This window comes from Homalodisca vitripennis, chromosome 4, assembly GCF_021130785.1.
Source record: "Homalodisca vitripennis isolate AUS2020 chromosome 4, UT_GWSS_2.1, whole genome shotgun sequence".
Classification (NCBI taxonomy): Eukaryota; Metazoa; Arthropoda; class Insecta; order Hemiptera; family Cicadellidae; genus Homalodisca; species Homalodisca vitripennis.
In genome coordinates, this window is record NC_060210.1 from 97,887,435 (window position 1) to 97,908,286 (window position 20,852).

General features: G+C 30.4%; 1 protein-coding gene across 1 annotated transcript in view; it reads left to right on the plus strand.

Moving 5' to 3' along the window:
* LOC124359820 (acid sphingomyelinase-like phosphodiesterase 3a) overlaps positions 1–20,852 on the plus strand; it is a 65,783-nt gene that overhangs the window by 19,946 nt on the left and 24,985 nt on the right. Inside the window, exon 2 of the mRNA XM_046812875.1 lies at positions 6,708–6,778. Within this exon, the coding sequence (XP_046668831.1) occupies positions 6,709–6,778 (70 nt within the window). The 5' untranslated portion in view covers position 6,708. The remainder of the gene's footprint in view (positions 1–6,707; positions 6,779–20,852) is intronic.

The window sequence follows — 20,852 nt, forward strand, 5'->3', positions numbered from 1 at the left end:
GTAACGCTAAAAAGAGCCAATTTATAAAAACTTGAAATTTTTTCTTAATAAATAGAGATGGCGGGACATTACAGTGCTTTCGATCTTTTTAAAATGCAACACGAAAGAGATTTGAAAAAAGAACATTGTGATGATATTTCTCAAAAATACGAATTATCCGAAGATATGATGCGATTGTACATTAATAAGTTAAATTGGTATAACATTGCAAAATATCAAAATCTGTCTCCAGAGTTCATTCAAGAAAATATACATTATCATTTAAAAGATCATATGTCTGTTCTTTGTCTCTATCAACACTTGAGTATCAAGTTTTTGGATGAAAATAAAGATACAGTTGATTGGAATAATATTATAGATAGTGGTTACTATTCAGTGCAGATTTTATTGAAATATGTGGCCGAAATTGCAAAATTTAAGGAAGAGAATCCTGAATATGACAAAGTAGATCATTAAAAATGACTAAAATGTATATCTTTTCTTATAAAAACGTACATTAGATCGATGAAAAAATTATATCTTTCTTATACATGATGTTTAAAATTTCTAAATTTTTTCTTAGTAAATGGCGGACTACAAAAAGTATGCTAGTGATATTGAAAGGGCGGAGTTTAAAAATTTCTATCCAATTAGTAAACAACATTTGAATGAACCGACTAAAAGAACTGAGTTTAATATTGATTTTGTAGATAATTTTTGCTCGTCTAACTTACAGTTTTATATTTCTGGAACTTTAACAAAACAAGATGGTCAAGCATATCTTGAAACTGATAATGTTAGATTAATCGATAATTTTATACCGTTTTTATTTTCTAAGATTGAAGTAAGAAAAGGCTTTCGCAATAAATTGATAGAAGAAGTCGAAAACTGTGGCCAATTAAGCACAATTAAAGGAACTATTTCGTATTCAAAAAGTGATGTTATTTCTCAAACTTCTAATGGCTTTGAATCAGATTTTAAATTTGGTGTTTTTGAAGCAGCTGGAAATTTATCTCATTTTGGATTAGGATTTTTTGAAAATGTTACTATTCCGATCTATAAAGGAGGATTTTATCTAAGTTTTATAAGAGCAGAAGACGATGATGTGATTCTGAAGACTGCAACCGGAAATGTTATGCCTGTTGATGGAAAAATAACAATTACAGATTTTTTTATTAGAGTTCCAATGATTGATTATAAAACCACGAGTAAAATTAGGTTGATTGATGAAATTACAAAAAGTCAAAACATTATGTTTAATTTTCTAGATTGGCAATGTATTGAACAAAAAGGTATTTCCGGAACAACTTATTCGTTCGATATCACAAATATTTATAGAAATATCTTCAATCCCAAGTTCGTTATCATTGGTTTTCAAACAGATAGACAGAATAATCAAGAAAAAAATCCTTCAAAGTTTGATAGTTTGGATGTAAAAAATATCAGAGTAAAATTGAACGGTTCTTATTATCCAGATGAATTACAAAATTTAAACATTTCAGGAGGTCTTTTCAGAATCATGTATCAGATGTATCAAGATTTTAAGAAGTTTACTGTAAGATCTAAGTTTACTGTAATAATAAGGAAATGTATTACAATCCTAAAGAATTTTTAGCGAATAGACCTATTTATGTCATTGATACAACAAAGAATTTGACAAATATTTCTGGTTCAAAGAACGATATAATTATCAATATGGATTTTCAAAAAGCTGTTACAAACGCGGTTTGTTATGTGGTTGTGGTTTCTGAGAAATTTTTAGCCTATGATGTGATTAAGAACGATATTAGAGAAATTCAGTAAAAATCGCGTTATTTTCACTATTATTCATCGGATAATTTTAAAACTTTACAGAATTGTTAAAGACATTAATAAAAGTATTCATTTTAAATTGCATTAAAAAATTTTGAAAAATAGGGATGATATTAGGAAAAAAACTGTTTCAAGGTCATGGACCGGAAGTGGTGATTTAAAAAATACTTTAATATTTACTGATCCTATATACCAAATTTCATCAAAAAAAGCTCCAACAGTTCTCGAGATATAAGAGTTTAAAGATAAGGGATAATTGGGGTAGATTTTGAACATTTTGTTATTTTCATGAAATTTTAAGTAGAACTCGCTTGTTTTTCAAGTTTCAGATTTTTCTGATAATTTTTTATATTTTTTATGAATATTAAGAAATAGGGGATGATTTCACCCTTATGGATAAGTTAAGTCGAAAGAGTTAAGTATTTACTATATGTGTACCAAATTTCATTAAAATCGGTTGAGTGGATTTTGAACAACAAGGTTTGAAAGAAATATTGATATTCACTTATTTAATATACATTGGAAACTATAACAGTTCTAGGGAATTGAGACATTTCATTTTAACATGTTGGTAACACTACATCTCGTCTTCATCTCTTGCTGGGCGTTGGCCACGTATAGCTAGCCATGTGTGATCCTCCTCTATTTTAACGAAATTTAAAAAGATATATCATTATTTAGAAGATTCTAATGTATTTGTGAGTTGAAGAAAGAAGATATGGACTTTATAAAGTAAGAAGATTGCTGTGAAGATCTGTGTTTCTTGTTAAAAGTGAAGTGAAGTGTTCCACTGGGCATTGTCCTTCATATTTAATAAGTTTCTATTATATTCTCGAAGAAAGACATTACAAGAAGATTGTGAATTTGTGTAGACATTCTAAACTGTGATAAAAACATTGTGTGAAAATAGTGTTCATTTGTAATACAGAATTAAGTGTTTTTACAGTGATTTCATTGTCGCACACGGTGTGTGAGCAAAGCAAGGTCATTGTAGTGTGAGCAAAGCAAGGTCATTGTTCACGGCGCGTGAGCAAACCAAGGTCAAGCGTTAGTGACACAAACGCCTCTCACATGTTTCAATAAAATGAGATTCGAGGTCAAGCGTTAGTGGTACAAACGCTCTCAGCAGACGTCACAAATCTAGAGTTGATTGAAATAAAACATATGATACCTTTCTCCTTCTCCCATTCCCAATTTCTTAGAAGTTAAGTAGATATCGCAAAAACACGCACACTAACAACACTTATTTTGTATGTCTTTAACAATAATTGATGATGTTCATATTATTCTCTTTCATTCCTTCTAAAACTTCAAAAATATACTCTTTCGCTGATGAAAAATCTCGATTTCTTCCGGAATAATCTTTGTAATCATAGACAAAATATCTTAAATAGTTGTACAATAGAATGAAATTATTTCTATTTATCTCTGTTGTAGAAATGTAAACACAAACATTTGCGCTGAAAAATTTATATCTCAGCAGACTTAGTTCCATAATCTCCATTTATAACAAAAAATCTTTTTTTGTTTAATGGAAGAGTATAATGCCAACTGTTACAAGTGTTATAATAGAGGAGAAATTATTGATAAAAGATATTGAGTTTGTAGAGGTTGTAATTTAATTTTGTACGAAAGACCTAAACCTAAGAAATTTCGAAATAAACTAACACATTTGAATAACCTGCTTACAAAATTGCAATATGGAGGTAAAAAACAAACAAAATTTGTTGCAGAGTTTAGGAAAATAAATAAACATTTTTACTTATCTTTCATAACACTTGAAAAAATTATTTTCCTTTTCAAAGAATACATTAGGTTTGTAGGTATCGATACACACGTTTATTATGAGAAGATTTTACCTGTATTTTTTCATTATCTGGATGTTGAATTTGTCTACGATTTTAAGCTAGAAATCCTTGATGATTTTATAGTACACTTGGAAAAGATAAATAATGAACCTCGTGAAAAGAATGTGGTTTTACTCACATTCTCCCCGACTTCTCGAGTGATTGTTAGCAAATTCCATCATTTCCGTTTATAAGTTTTAATTTATAGTTTATTCGTAGCAGATTTGACAACATTTCCAATAGATTGATTCTAAGGAGATTTAACATTAAAACTGCTTAAGAAAATAGAAGCAAACGGCTATAGATTCGGTTATTTTTCATTCGTGATTTTTCATTTTTGGTCAGTAGGGGATTCTGGGTCGCTTTTGGAACGGATTCAGTTAATTTTTCATTCGTGAGTTACTGTTTGATTTTACAGATTCGTTTATTGTCCTTTAAACAGTATTTTCCCTTGATTTACTGTTGGCTCCGAAAGTGCGCTAGGAACCCCATATTCATATCTACATTTATATATATATATATATATAATTTCAATAAACATTGAATCGCAAATATATATATATATATATTTGTAATTGACAATGTAGGTAGTATGAAATCAAGCTCTAGCCACCAAAACCAATAAAATCTAGATATTTCAGATATATGTTTGAATTTGGTATATTTTTTGTCCTAAATCCAATTAAATTAATTAAGAAAATTTTAAAACATTTCAGTTATAATATTTTAACCATTACTTTGGTTCCTAACTATACAACTATTATAATAAGTAAACTTTTACTATAACATTTTATATACATTTTTTTAAGTAGGCTACAGTATAATGGTGAGGTAACGTCTTTAGAAAAATCTGGCGTTGTACTGTAAAAATGTATACTTATAAACAGGGTTATGTCATAAGAGTTACGTTTTGGAGGGAGAGCGTAAAGTTAGTATAATGTATGATTTATAATCATGTGCTTTATGCCCCCGAACACATGATGAAACTGCATTTTAGGGTAAACCATAAGGTGTAAATTTTTAAAAATATATGAATGAAATTTATTGTTAATTCTGTGTTGCTTTATAATAAAAAACTAAATTAATTTTGGAGCGATGATATGTTTATTGTTAATCAATGTTAATAAATACTTATAGCCTATATTACTGGATATCTCAAAAGCACCTTTACGTTAAAATAAGTCACATTTCCTCAGGTTGTGTAAAGTGGTTGGAGGGGGGGGGAGCTTTTAGAACTCCCAATATTTCTTTCAGAAAGGCTGATCTACTTATGGATGTCATTAAGTTTATTTCTGATTGTGAATTCTATTACTATAATACAGCAGGCACATATATCTTACAGTTATAATTTATGAAATAAAACGTGAGGTAAGTAGGCCCTATTTCTACATTTCCGCACTGGGTTGCAAAAGTGTTTTACGTACATTAAGGTTGTACACCTTTCTTATTTTGGTCATAGATATGTTGGTATTGTCATAGTATTATTTTTTTTATAGAGCATTATAAATATCGGCACATTCTAGTTGCTTCTTTAAAGCTTACTGAGGCATAAAAACAATTTAAGTAACATTTGTATAATCATTACTTCTGGTGAAATTTAATTTATGTAAACTATTGATTTTCGTCACAAGTGTCTATCACTTATAGATTGTTTAGGAATTGAGCCTGGACTACCTTAGTTCTAAGATACAAATACCATTTTGCCATATGCATCTCATGTTTATAACTGCTTAATTATATTCAATCTATATTTTCTGATTTTGATTTCTGAAACTAGTATTTTTACTATAAGTAAATACACATGCCTCCTATTTACTTCAGACTCGTAACCTTTAATATTTTACATCGAAGACATTTTGTCCCAGAATACAAAAACATTATTTCGGTTTTATTATTGAACGTTTGGTCTAATAATTTTCATACTTTATTTTACAGTATTATAAAACAACAACGCAATCGTTAAATCACACAATTTTTATTAAGTCTCATTATTTTAATTACGTATAATGAAATACACAGGAGCATGGTTTTATTACCAAGTTTAAAAATATTTAGCTTTGTAAATGAACACGCAAACAATAGAAACAATTCTATTACTTGTGCTCTGTGATTAATTAAAAGTTGCTTTTCAAAACTAAACAATGAGAATAGCCTCAGCCCCGCTAGCTCGAGTTTCCGGACAACTCTCACATAAAAGAGAACTAGAGACGCCTCTGATTTCCGTTGCTCCAGATAAATCCAGTGCTCTATTTTGTGGTGGTTTAATATTGTTTGGTCATCTAGTTCTTAAGTATTGTGGGGCAAACTGTTACTGCTTGACATTTGGATTTCATAGTTAGAACTTCCCGTGCAATGTTCATGAGAGAACGACTAATAATTGTTTCGTTACATATGTTTTATCAAAAAAACTGTTACATAACATGAATGAATGAAATCCATATACAAAGCCGTGGTATCAATTTAGTGTCCCAAATTAAATCTATTATTAACGTAAATCTTCCTCCTACAGATAGAAGCTCATGAATTGAACCCGGCACCAATTAAGTCTAGACTTGCATGTTCCAATTAAAACGGGGATTATTCATGTTGATGTACTGGTGTTGATTCCATCGTTTTTGGGTAACTAGGTTTTCAATTACGGTTTCAATAATAATCGCAACTATTATGAATATGCACGACTAAACGATGTTTTAAGTTTCAAAACATTTACGTATTTCAAAATAGTAAGTATTTTTATCATTAATTTATATCTTAAAATAACAAATCGTTCTTTGTTTAACAAACTAGAAATGTAAATCTTCAATACGTGGTTTATATTAATACATCGGATGACGAAACGTTAATTTAACACATTGTTAACGTGTCATATTATTGTGTTATTAGAACCTAAAAGTCACGTTATGACAAGAAACCAGGAGATTTTACCACCACACACTGTAACGTTATCGTGAACTGTAACAGAGCAGAAAGAGTAGCTACTCTTCGCCGTACTGTGGATGATAACAACGCATCATGTTTAATAATACAATGAGTGCTTTCACATGATTTATAAACCTTTATTTTTTTCAGAATGCAATATGTGGTGTTTCTTCTCAACGCTGCTTTTCTACTGCACACCAAGGTTGAAGCCAAAACAATAGGTAACGTATTTAAATAGTTGGATTGTATTTTAAAGTATTTACTACATTTACAGTAATAAATTGTAAACTGTAACAAAGAATGTAGAATCTAGGAGCATTGGAAAAAAGGGTTTATCGTACTATCACTAGTATAAACAAATTCAACATTTTCCAATATATATATATTGGAAAATGTTGAATTTGTTTATACTAGTGATGTAACAAAGAACTTCAATATTAAAAATGTAGGTATGAAATTAGATTGTAAAAGACAGGATTGTAAAAGTGTTTTGGTACGTATTTTATCTCTCATCACATAGCTATTTTTCATAGTACGTTTATACGCAATGTGTATCTAAAATCGGATGAAATACAGTATTATATTCGTTTTTGTACAGATAGAAAACTTATTACGTAACTGATGATATCCCTACTTTTTTAACAAAACATATTATTTGACAAAATTATAATAGGTTATAAGTATATTGTGAACTTTTGCATCTGGGAACAGATGGATAGTAATAAATGGCGTCTTAATTAGAATTCAGAAACCACGATGTCAGAAAGACAATTCTCTCTGTACTAAAGCACACAGAATTCGTTATTACATTGCATACTACCGCCAGAGCATGGCTTTTAGACCTTCTTACGATAGTATATATAACACCACCTCCTTTAAATATACCTATATTGTAATTTTCTCTTCCAAAAGAGTTCTTATTTGCCACTCTTATACAGAAGATAGAATACTTCATGTACGCCTAATGTTACATATTTGTGATCTAGTAATGATACGAGTATCAGGTTGTAATACCATGTAAATACACAAAAAAATATTCAAGTGTATTAGTTGTATTGAAAATATTCTATTTTTGGAGATGACTATTTCCGTAAAAGAGCTTTTGCAGAATTTCGTTCTTTATATGTTTAGTTGCTGCATATTAATATTGTTTCAAAATAATTTTATGGATTTAAATGGTATGTGAATTTTAATGGGAGGGTTGCATTGAATCCAGGTCTGAATTTCCAGCAAAAAAACTACATTAAATAAAGTGCTTGTTTCATAAAGTCCAGTTTTCACAAAGTCCAGGTCTCTAATATTAATTTAAAATATAACACAGTTTCATAAAGTCCAGGTATCACTGAGTCCAGGTCTGAAATATTATTAAAATACAGCAGTCTCAGTAAGTCCAGTGGCATAGAGTCCAGGAGTACAGTCTAAACCAGCAGTTGGACATCCATTGCCGCGTGCCGCTGCAAGTAGTTTGCGTCGTTCACCTGCAGGCGCGTTTCATAACTCAGATTAATTATACCTTAATAGATTTATTTTTAAGGTTGGTTTCGCTTTATATTCACTTTTAAAATAGTGCTTGGTGGTTAGTTATAACTGAAATTAATTTGTAGCGTTTACCATTGAGAAATATTTTTGTACACAATATACGAGTATTGTGTATTGTACCGCATCTCTCTAGTCAACAAACTCCAGATATACTGTACCGATTATCTGAAAGTGTAAAACTAAAAAAATTAAATATCATTAAATGTTGTGAATCTGTAGTTTGTACCCAAATAAACAACACACACGTAATATACCTTTGTGATTACGAATACAATGTCTGAATGTTCACGGTGTCCGTTTGATGTTAATGATCTTCACATATTAACGACCACAGTGATGCAATGTTAGGTTACTAATTGTATTATCCGTAAGTATATTTGGACTTTTATTTATACATTTTAATTTTGGAAATAATCTAGTCAAATAAATTGCTAATCAGTGGTTTTATTATATATCGATATCCATTTGTTGACTTACCAGTGATTTATTGCATCTGATGACATAAATATTCAATTTCTTGTATATTTATATAATTGAAGCATATGTACCACTTTAAATATAAACTTTCAAGCTTTTGAAATTCAACAGCAGTAGGAATTGTTTACAGCGTTTATATCTTTAGATTTCGAAATTCTGTAAACGGAAAATGTAAAAAAAATACATACTTAGTTCTAATAACGTGGCGAATAGGACTGCTGGTTGGAATAATATTTTAGAAGTTTTTAAAGAAATGTGTGACCACAGTTTTGGTAAATTTTATGAGACAGAAAAAATGGATATTTCAAGGCCAAAAGAAAAACTTCAAAATAAAAATATGGACGGTTTTAGTAGACTATACTCGTACATGAAAGATACAAGTTACTAAATGCTATATCCTTACATCATAAATTAATAAATAATTACTCTCTGGAGCTTCATTCGTATACATACTGTAAAGTTATTATAGTTTATTGTTAAGCTTTTTTTTATTTTGGTATTATTACGAAATTGCCTATATTTTAAAATACTGCCTGCAGTTCCTAGTAGAGTGACTAAAACTTTTCTAACAGTTTATTACGTGTAGTGTATTAGTGTTATGAGTAAACTTTTTCAAGTTTGGACAATAAACAAGAGTTGTATTCAAATATTTTAAGCTATTCCTATTTCCATTGCTGTATTTTGGTGAAAGAATTTCACTATATAATCCTATAAATTATACTGCCATCACCAATTTTACCCAACCCTGCCTTCAGAGGAGTGGATTTTTTTTTATTGTTAGACCCGCCATTGTTTACATATAGCATATAGGCATACTATGTGGCTTACCCTTTTGTATACCTCATAATTTCATAACTAAACGGTCGGCACTCAGTATTTGATATCGTACATACAGCATACATATCATTCCTATGAAATAGAAGTGTTATAATTTTCATATAAGTCGTTACTGATAGCCAAAGAAAAGTGTTCAGAAAAATGTCCTTCCATACTTTTGAGAATATAAGTATCGGCCGTAAGCAAACGAATGGACGGACATCGACGTTCATCCGTTTATCACGGGGTTGTAAAATAGTAAATAGTCATATAGTTTCCTCTGTTTTACTGAAAACCATTAAAGCTTTTCTTCAAAATCACTCCTTGATTAAATGACTAAATATTTTTTAATCCTTCAAATGATTACAAACACAAACTTTTTCTCTAAACCGATTCGTGTTAAAATTTACAATACATTCCATCTAATTGAAATTAAAATATGACGCCCCCATTATTATCTGATCTTGACAAAATTTGGCATTAAAGATTATATTATATTTATAGGAACTTTAGATTTTTATGGTATTAAAATCAATTTAGTCCCAGTTTTACTTTTAACATTTTACAAAAAGATTCCACACTTTTAGACAAAATGTGTAGATTTTATACGCTTTTAAATAGTTGAAAATTGATTTTGACATACAGTTAGACTTAAGAACCCTATTAAACCCGATTTAATCTTGACATTATAAAATATTATTTTGATCTTAGGCATTTAAGAAATTTTACGCAACAAGTAGACCTATTTGGTGATTAGAAACAGTGAAGTACAGTGTATTTTAGTTTTAACAGTATATGTAGCTATGCATTTGAATTTATTTTTTATTCATATTCTAAATTAATGTTAATTCACAATTCGATCCTGACTACAGCTTAGGAAAGCTTCATCTTGTTCTCTTTTTATTCCATTCATAAATGTTTAGATTTCGCCTTAAATATCATAAAAATAAATATAATGTTAACATTTTTATTGTTATATATTTTAAAATTGTATTAACACACAAAATATGTGTGCAATATGTAACTAGTATGCAAATCTTTTATTCCAAGGTTAATAAATTGTGATTTAATATTACTACTTAAGTAGGTACTGGCATCATATTTAGATGTTTTTGCAAGCAAAACTTCTTCTCTTTTAAACACCCATCTGATCAGGTGCAGAATCTACCCTTCTACAGGGATCCAATAATTTTATCTTACCATTCAGATAACACTCATGTAAGAATATCTCTGTAGACAATTCATACTGATCAAAATCAATAGTATACCCAACGTCCCGAATCTCAACTCATCACCTCACCACACTAGCCAGGAACTTCATTGGCTACAACCCATGTCCAGTATCACTTCTTACCTGTAGCTCAAAATGATAGCAGTACTCCACACACAACTAGGAATATATCAAAGGAATGTCACTGGAAAAAACTTAATCTAGTAGTATCCCTGACACAGTAAAATTTAGTTTTATTGGATAATCATATTTTCTATCTCCAGGAGTAAGGGATTCCAATAAATATGCAAGTCTAGTTTAATAAATTCGTTTAATCATACAAAAATAAAAATTTACTTAATAAAATCACCAGTTATTAAATATTTTATTACCCCTGTTTAAATCTTTTAATTTGACCATTTTAGATTAATCAGAATATCATAATTTAAATAATTACAACAAAAAGATTAATCAGTTGAAAAAGACAAATTAGTTTGAAAAAATTATATGAAATCATTAACTCTATTATGGAATTAAAATAATAAAATACAAAAATAAAATTTTAAAATTATGTTTACTATATATTAATCATAATATAAGAATGAATGGTTGATATATTGCTTAAGAATTATTCTATATTCAAATATCAATGGTATTTTCTATGTATTCTGTTGGATGTTTGAGACATGTGTTGTAACATCTTTAAAATAATTGTAAATATTCTAGTTTTCTATTAAAATTTGCTGTAAAAAAACAGGAATTTCTACAGCTACTGTACTCAAAAAGGAAGTACATAAGAACAAAGGCTGGTACGAATTTAATACAAGAACTGTTTTGTTAAATTAAACTGTACTTGGTGTATATAAGTGATTCTGTTCACTTTAGAACTTTATATAGTGTCACTAGGTAGTTTTTCCAGTTGTGTTAACAAATAAACATTATACGTATAATATGCACATTGAAGCATTTTACAATGTTAATTTTCTTCCTTGTCTGGACCAAAGATACAATATAAGGTAGTGCTACAGTCCAATACTTCCCTTTGACACTTTCATATACATTATACAAAATTGTAATATGAATTTTAAAAATTCACAGAATTTTAAGCAGTAAGCACTATTAGACTTATTACTTTTATAAAATATATTTGATATTAGTGATGTTGCTCACTTTAACATTTCATGTTGTTACTGAACTGTTTCTTTTTCAGGTAGTGTTTAAAAATAAACCATGAATGCATAACTTATGAAGCATTTATTAATGATAATTTTCTTACCTGCCTATACTAACGATATACCGTAATATGTAAAATTGCTCACATTTAAAGTCCAATAATCTTATTAGGACTGTTGTACACTGAATTTAATACATTCGTAAACTTAAAAAAAATTAAACACAAATAAACGTCTTAATTTCATAAACTTAAGTTATACCATGAATGTATACTGCTCACTTCAGTATTTAATTTAGTCACAGAACGGTTTCAGATAGTTTTTACAAATAAACAATGAACTCAACGCAAATTTGGAAACGTTGATGAATTATAGTTTTAATACTAGTCTAACAAAAGATGCCATACGTTATATTGCTCACATTTACTGTAAAATATCTCTCTAGGACCATTTTAATATACACATACAGTTTTACATAGAATAAGTAACATTCACAGTGTCTTTAAAAGGTAAATACTGTTAGACTTTTTACTATTATAAACCTTAATTAAACCATGAATTGATACTGTTGTCTCTGACCAGTTTCAGATAGTGTTCAGAAATAAATAATAAATGTACAACACCTGTTAAAGCATTTATCAAAAACAGTTTTCTTACTTGTCTAAACTAATGGTGCAATATGTGGTATTGCTCATAATATTACAGTACAATTCTCAATTTTAACCATTTTCATGGACGTTATTACAGAATTATACACGTGGATTAAGATTATTACTTTTAAAATAAAGTTATAACATAAAATGATACTGCTTTACTTCAGTATGTCACTTAATGCCAATACGTAGTTTCAGGTAGGACTTACAAATAATTATTGATTGCACTTAAACAACTGAAGACATATATTATATTACTTTTCTTCTTTATCTGGGCCAATATTACAATATACTACATTGCTGAAATTCATAGCTCTTTTCATCTCTTTCACTACTTCCATGAATAACCAACATCCATATACTTTTTAAAATGTAAACACTAACCCTTAACGAAAGTTAAAGAGCATACTGCTCATTTAAGCATTATATTTAGTGTCACTGACGGAGTTTCAGTTAGAATTTACGAATAAATATTAAATGCACTTAAATTGGTAAACCATTATATAGTATTATTTATCTTAATTGTAAGGACTCAAAGTACAATATGTGATTTTGCTCACATTTAAAATTCCATTCCTCTCTTTGGCCATCTCCATTTACATTATACAGTAGTAATCTGAAGTTATAACATTAGCAGAACCTTTATAAGATAAACAATGCTAAGACTTTTTACCTTCATAAACTAAAGTCATGCCATAAAGTGATACTCCTCACTTCAAAAATTCTTTTAATACCACTGGTCAGTTTCAGGTAGTGTTTACAAATAAATATTAAATGTAATTCAAACGTTGAAGCATTATACAATATTAATTATCTTAATTGTCAGGACCCAAAGTACAATATGTGATTTGGCTCACATTTACAATTCCATTCCTCTCTTTGACCATTTCCATGTACACCATTCAGAAGTAATCTGAATTTAAAACATTATCAGGATCTTTATAACTATGTTTGAACTTTTACCTTTATAAACTAAAAGTATGCCATGAAGTTATACTGCTCACTCCAGAAATTCATTTGATACCACTGGTCAGTTTAGGTAGTGTTTACAAATAAATATTAATTGCACTTCAAACGTTGAAGCAGTATATAATATTAATTATCTTAATTTGTAAGGGCTCAAAGTAAAATATGTGATTTTGCTCAAATTTCCAATTCCATTCCTCTCTTTGACCATTTTCATGTACACCATTCAGAAGTTAACTGAATATATAACATTAGTAGGACCTTCATAAGGTAAACAATGTTAAGACTTTTTACCTTCATACTCTAAAGTCATGCCATGAAGTTATACTGCTCACTTCAGAAATTTATGTAATACCACTGGTCAGTTTCAGGTAGTATTTACAAATAAATATAATTGCACTTTAAACGTTGAAGTATTATACAATATTAATTATCTTAATTGACAGGACCTAAAGTAAAATATGTTATTTTGCTCATATTTACAATTCCATTTCTCTCTTTCACGATTTCCATGTACACCATCAGAGGTAATCTGAAATTACAACATTATCAGGATCTGTATAAGGTAAACTATGTTTGATCTTTTACCTTTACTAAGTAAAATTATGCCATGAAGTTATACTGCTCACTTCAGAAATTCATCTGATACCCCCTGTCAGTTTCAGTTAGGGGTTACAATTACAAATAAATATTAAATCCCCTTCAAACGTTGAAGTATTATATAATATCAATTATATCAATTGTTAGGACCCAAAGTAAAATATGTGATTTTGCTCACATTTACAATTCTACTCCTCTCTTTGGACATTTCCTTATACATTATATAATAGTAATCTGAATATACAACATTAGTAGGACCTTAATAAGGTAAACAATGTTACGACTTTTTATCTTCATAAACTAAATTCATGCCATGAAGTGATTTTGCTCACATTTTCAATTCCATTCTTCTCTTTCACCATATCCATGTACACCATTCAGAAGTAATCTGAATATATAACATTAGTAGGACCTTCATAAGGTAAACAATGTTAAGACTTTTTACCTTCATACTCTAAAGTCATGCCATGAAGTGATTTTGCTCACATTTTCAATTCCATTCTTCTCTTTCACCATTTCCATGTACACCATTCAGAAGTAATCTGAATATATAACATTAGTAGGACCTTCATAAGGTAAACAATGTTAAGACTTTTTACCCTTATAAACTAAAGTTATGCCATGAAGTGATAATGCTCACTTCTGAAATTCATTTGATACCACTGGTCAGTTCCAGATAGTGTTTACACATAAATATTAATTGCACTTCAAACGTTAAAGCATTATACAATATTAATTATCTTAATTGCAAGGACCCAAAGTAAAATATGTGATTTTGCTCACATTTACAATTCCATTCCTCTCTTTGACCATTTTCATGTACACCATTCAGAAGTTTTATATTTATTTATTGTGTAGACTATGGTATTTAGATCCATTGCAAAAGCAGTGGTGCATCAAGAAATGTACTCTGAAAACAGTAGAGTAGAGGGTATAAAAAACTCTATATCAGGGGTCCAGCCACCCCTGGGGAAAGGTTTGAAACATTAGGTCCTAAAATAATATTCTATAGTACTTCTCAACTAATAAGAGGAGGTAAAATATCAGCTCAGAGCATAAAGATTTCAATAAAACCTTTATACCACCAATCACCAGGAAGCTTATATAGGAATAATCTTCTACTACAAGTACAGGTTAATATGAAGTATATGCTACTAAAACAAAATTGAATCATAAAATTAACAAGATACTTAACAAAATAGTTCAGTACAATCACTAAACAAGAGCAAAGCTGCATCTTATGACTTCGGATCAAAAAGTATAGATACCCTTTTAATAACCTTTTTAAAATACTTAAAGTATTTAAGTACTCCGAGGTGAAATAGCAATTGGGTTTATACTGATACTGCCTAAAGAAGTCACGTGCCTTAGTAGATGGCCATGGATCTCGATTGTAGGACTGTAGGTCCACGCATAGTTTGACGAGAGTGGCTGACGTCACTTTTCTGCAGGGTAGGACAGTTAGTCCACGCCGACACCTGCGGACTAACTGTCCTACTTTTCAAAACTGACCTGGCCGTGCATTAGTTTTTCTACCTGCACTTATTCTTTATTCTGGTCAGTGATGTTTCCACTACATTCGCACAGCGTACTGCTAAAGCAGTAAATATTAACAACAGTTTACTCAAGCTATCACATATGAAGTGGATTACTAATAGGGATTATATCTTAACGAATTCCACATAGCATTATATTACTTTCTGATTAATTTGGCATTGTCCTAATGAGTCATAAACATCTACAGTAAGTTTGTGTTAGTTATTCCTTATATTGGACCATCGTTTGTATAATACTGTATATACCAGTAAACACGTTACTCGTAGTACCTACACGTTAATTGCAATGGATGGTTTATTGTTTTATTAACATTGTTAATAGTGAAAATAACCATTTAGTCCATATCTAGTATATCATTTTTAAAGTTGTACCAAATTAAGTTAAATAGATACGAAGAAAAAATATTTTATTACCTTAAATAGTGGCTCTTGGCATATAATCCAAACAGTAAACAAAACATCTGCCTACACAGACATACTAACTTACATAATAGTGACCTTATGCCGCTAACGATACGTTGTAAATATCACTCAAACAGGAATTCGATGAACGGCTAAAAAATTTGTCTAGTTTCATTCAAACTTCCAATTGCTATTCATCACTATATATCGCTGCGAAAAAAATTAACATTATTTCAAATAGTGATCCCGGAACGACAGGAGATAACATGTTTAATTACTAGCAGTTATAAGGACCTCGAACGCTCCAAATTATTAAATTTATTCTTAAACCCTATTAGTTTTATTCACCTTTAAAATAAACCGTTAACCATTAAAAGTTTTAAAATTTAGTGTTTAATTAATAAAAAAGCCCTAGTTAATATTGCTTTGTTTTTTCGAACAAGGTACATACAAACTTCTAAGAAGCCTACTTCATCTGTCAAAAGTCAAATAAACTATGCGTTTTATAACTATATAAAAGTTATATAGTACATTCTTTTGATGTCTGCATACAGTACTCATCATGCATACTCAATATTTACTAAAGTGTACAGTTAAAAGTAGACTATTAATAAAACTTGTAGTTTATTTATCTAAATATTTGTCTTACTTGTGCTCAACAGTGGTCACAAAAAAGTTTGAAATGAGAAGTGTTGTTATTATCAAGCTTACTCTATGCTTTCATGACTAAATGTAAGGTAATTTATGATTGTGCTACTATAAAACAATGTTTACACAGAACAATTGACTAAAGTTAAGAGGCTCTTATACTATTATATAAATGTCTTGTTCTCTTTACGTGATTTTTCTGTGCATTCTTACGATATTTTAATCGTTGTTCTCCTAGTCGGAGCGAAAACGTATCCAATAAAGCAAAGACCACTATAATCGTTACAGACATTCTTAAGTTAGAAATGGCGTAACTAACCTGACTATTTTATGTATATAATTTTGTTTCATTCTTTTTGCAGCTGTCTTATGTAGTGTACTGAAAACTATTTAGCAGATATAGAGTTTAGATCTCGAAACATCCATTCAAGTGCTACAGTGTGAGTACGACGATCCCTTGTCAACCCCTCATCAAAAGAAACCCGTGAGTCGGACAGTGGGTCCCAGGCCGGGACCGTGGACCAACTGTCCATCCCTCAAGAAGTAAGAAATGCTTCCGGCAGTTTTATGACGTGGACCTACAGTCCGTTTACCATAGTGCTCAGCGTTCATTTCTGTCAATCTTCGCTATGACTTCGAGCCTTTCGACCAGCCACTTTTCGAATACGAAAAAATATGATATTCCCACTAAAAAGCCCACTATAACCGGCCTATCAACAATAACCCAAATTGTTTTTTTTATTTGCTTAGTGCTAATAGCGTGTGATAACCCGCTAAGGTACAAGTCACATTAACAAAATCTTCAGATTTTTCCACCTGTTAACCCAAATTTAAAATAACTCTGTAACCTGATTTTTACTACACAACAATTTGCAAAACATCTGTGTTTTGTGCAGGTGTAGGCCTGTACAGAATATTATAAACCTTTCAATATTAGTAAACAATAGAATCATAACGAAAGCAATAAACCCTGGGTTCAATTAAAAAGTTACCGTGCGGTAAGTGTAGAACGTACTCAACGAAATTTTAAGCGATAGCCTACAGTAAGTTTATACGCTTGGGAAAGGAAACGAACTTCCGGTGTTGGGCGCTCCTGTTGAAGCCTCCTTAGAATATTTGGTTGACTATACTGGTTAAAACGTTATCCATTAAAATTGGCAGCTCAGAGTAACAACTCAAGTCATCAGTTACGCAATTGTGTACTTTGGAAAATATTGCATACACAATTAGTTGCCATCAAACGCAATCAAATCGGTTACAATTTTAGTCTGAATAGAAATATGTTTAGCGATGAACTGACCTATATGAAATTATTTATGGCTTTTGCTTAACATAGACATTTAATTAAATGCACATATTTTTGTAATCTTGTTATGTTAATTTGTATTCCTTACCAAAACTCTAAAGCCAGTAAATCCGGATTTGAAGATAACCCATTAACCAGATTAAAAGCAATGGAGTATACGAAATGAGTCTAAACGTCATGGTTGAGGTGGGCCGCTGGAGAGTTTTATCTGGTTCAAGAATGTTAAGAAGTTCTAAAAAAGGGAACCGGGCCAAAGGAACTTGGGTGACAAAGTGCTCAAAACTCTTCCAGCCCGCACGGTACTAGACAAGAAAACACGTCTCACTAAACCTGCCGATCAAACATTTAAATGCAATTTTCAAATGTATTCAACGTTATATAAGGTTAAATTGAGAGGCTTATATTACTAAGTAAAAAGGTAAACATGATACATTAATAACGATATAGATATTTGCCTGTCTAGGCCTTCTTTCCTCCTTATAACTTCGAGAGGTTGTAAAACAATAACGTGTAATTTGATTTAAAATATTTTTTATAATTAATCCACCGTTTTCTATTATACTTTGTTAGTTGAGTACAATGTCAAGGGTGAAATGGAATGAATCAAATTTGATAGAGAACGTTTCATCGTTATCTACCTGTGAGATCTGTGGACTGTGTGAAGTCAGCTGTAGGCTACCCGGAAACTGCCTTAGCTTTGTGCTATTTTTATACTACTCCTCATCAAGCAGATTTCTGTACTGTTTTATAGATGGATATTTTTTATCATTTTAATAGTTTATTTTGGTTATGTGTACTTAATTGTAAAAACACTCCATTGAAAGCGTCAGCAAGTAGTTTTGTCATTTGAAAGTAACCAGATAATTTTAAAATGTTCATATACACACTAGTCATAGTTTATAAGAAATTTGTATCTTTGATTCTTTATTTTATCTACCTATATACAACATTATACATTGAAATAAAGGTACTTTACCCGAGGAATAAATTACATTATGTTAACAATTCATGTAAATTTATTATTCTCGTTTAGAATTTCATCATTAATGTAAAAATTAAAACACTTTTAACTTTATACATAAAATTTTATAAATAGTTCTGATAGATTAGTTTATATTAGCAATAAGACACTTTTAGAAAACAATCTGATTTCTGGAGTAGGATAAACTCAAACAATATAAATATTCGGTGAGGACTTCCTTGAGCCTGGCAGGCTCACGGCTCGAACCGAGGGGCGAGGGAGTGTTGGTTTATTGCACCCTCGTCACATTTGAGATAATGGGTCATTGACAGGTGCAACATGCTATGGAGGACCTCCCGTATCCGGTTGTGACACATTGTACTGTCTATAGCTTTCGTCTCGCACACACAATAAATTACTAAATAAATTCCTGGAAATCATGAGCATTGTTGTACATTTGTTTTCATTGAAACACTGAAGCAATTCACTATTTTGTTTGTGTTGTGGAATTATTCAACAAAATTGCATAGTTTGTTCTATTATGGTGGCATAACAGTAGTGGAATATCTGACATGGTTGAGGAAGAAATTAACACGTGTTATCGATCGGTAAATAACTATCGTAATAATGGATGAACGTTAAAAAATATAAATCGACGAAAATAAATCTATTTTGTAGTTTGGAGTTTATCATATTTTTCTAATAGTTATAACATGAGTCTAACAGTTTCCACTAGATAGTCCTTTTGGTTACAGTTTTAGAAAACTACTCGTATTACAGGAAACAACCTCAGATCCGTCAGAAGAGACAAATTCTTACCAATGTCCATATCTGATCAGAAGGCCTTTTATTTAGCAGTTTGTCAGAATAAAAAAAACATAAAAAGTATAATGAAAATCATTAGTAAGAATTCAAACTATACTACAAAAAAAGATTAACACAGTATTTTCATTGAAACTGGTGTAGAAAAACAGTTATTTAAATAAATTTGTATATATACTTTTAGTAATCATTCCAAAAATGCTCCTTTAAAAAGAAAAATTATATTTCACAAAATAAAACATGGAATTTTAAACAGAGCCATCATTTATTTGTGTATTACCAAGCCTAGCTTTTTTAATTGTGTTCTAGTTAGATTGTATCTTATTATATTATATTCGTGAGTTAAGAAATGTCTGGAAGTTTTATTATAGGATTAACTATGAGATTACGTAGGAAGTACATAAAAATGCCACATCGGTATCAATGTCTACAGAAATAATTTCTTATCATTACTGCCATCATACATTAATTACTACAGTTTGTTCACTTTAAAACAACTGTTATTGGAAGGGCTGATTCAATCAAAAGGGAGTTTTAATAGTTTAGCTCTACTTCACCTTCCACTTTGTGTAGTGTTTGAAATCTGACATTCTGTCACAGCCTTGACTACTGGAATCTGGAGTCCACGTCCGTATAAAAGGATTCGACAAAGATTAATACAGCAGAGTACATTAGGAATATGATTTCGATATCCTTGAATTTGCCAGCTTAAATAGGGTCCTGACATAATAGCCTAGGCCAACCAATTAGCCTAGACAGTCGGTAACGAAGAAGCTCAAAACGCAATCTCCGCAACAGAGCCACATACGCTACAAAAGAGTGTCTGTCTCGTTTACCCAGAAACAATACACACAAGAAGAGGCATTTTCAATGTTTCATCAGCTGCACAATTAAAATGGAGCAAAATTCAAAATGCACATTTATCGCTTTGTTTTAGAGGCTTGCGTGTTAATAATAAATGCTTTTTACTAATTCAATATAATATAAACAAAGTAGCAACACGCCACACCACGTGTTGCATAACAAACTGAGTTTGCATTCAAAATTTCAAATCTATAACACATTTTATTTTCAATATACCTGCAGGCAGATAGAATGATAAACAGTCGCACAGAAGAGACATTTTTATATACCCCCGGTAGATAAAATAAAAATTGTGTTGGCGTA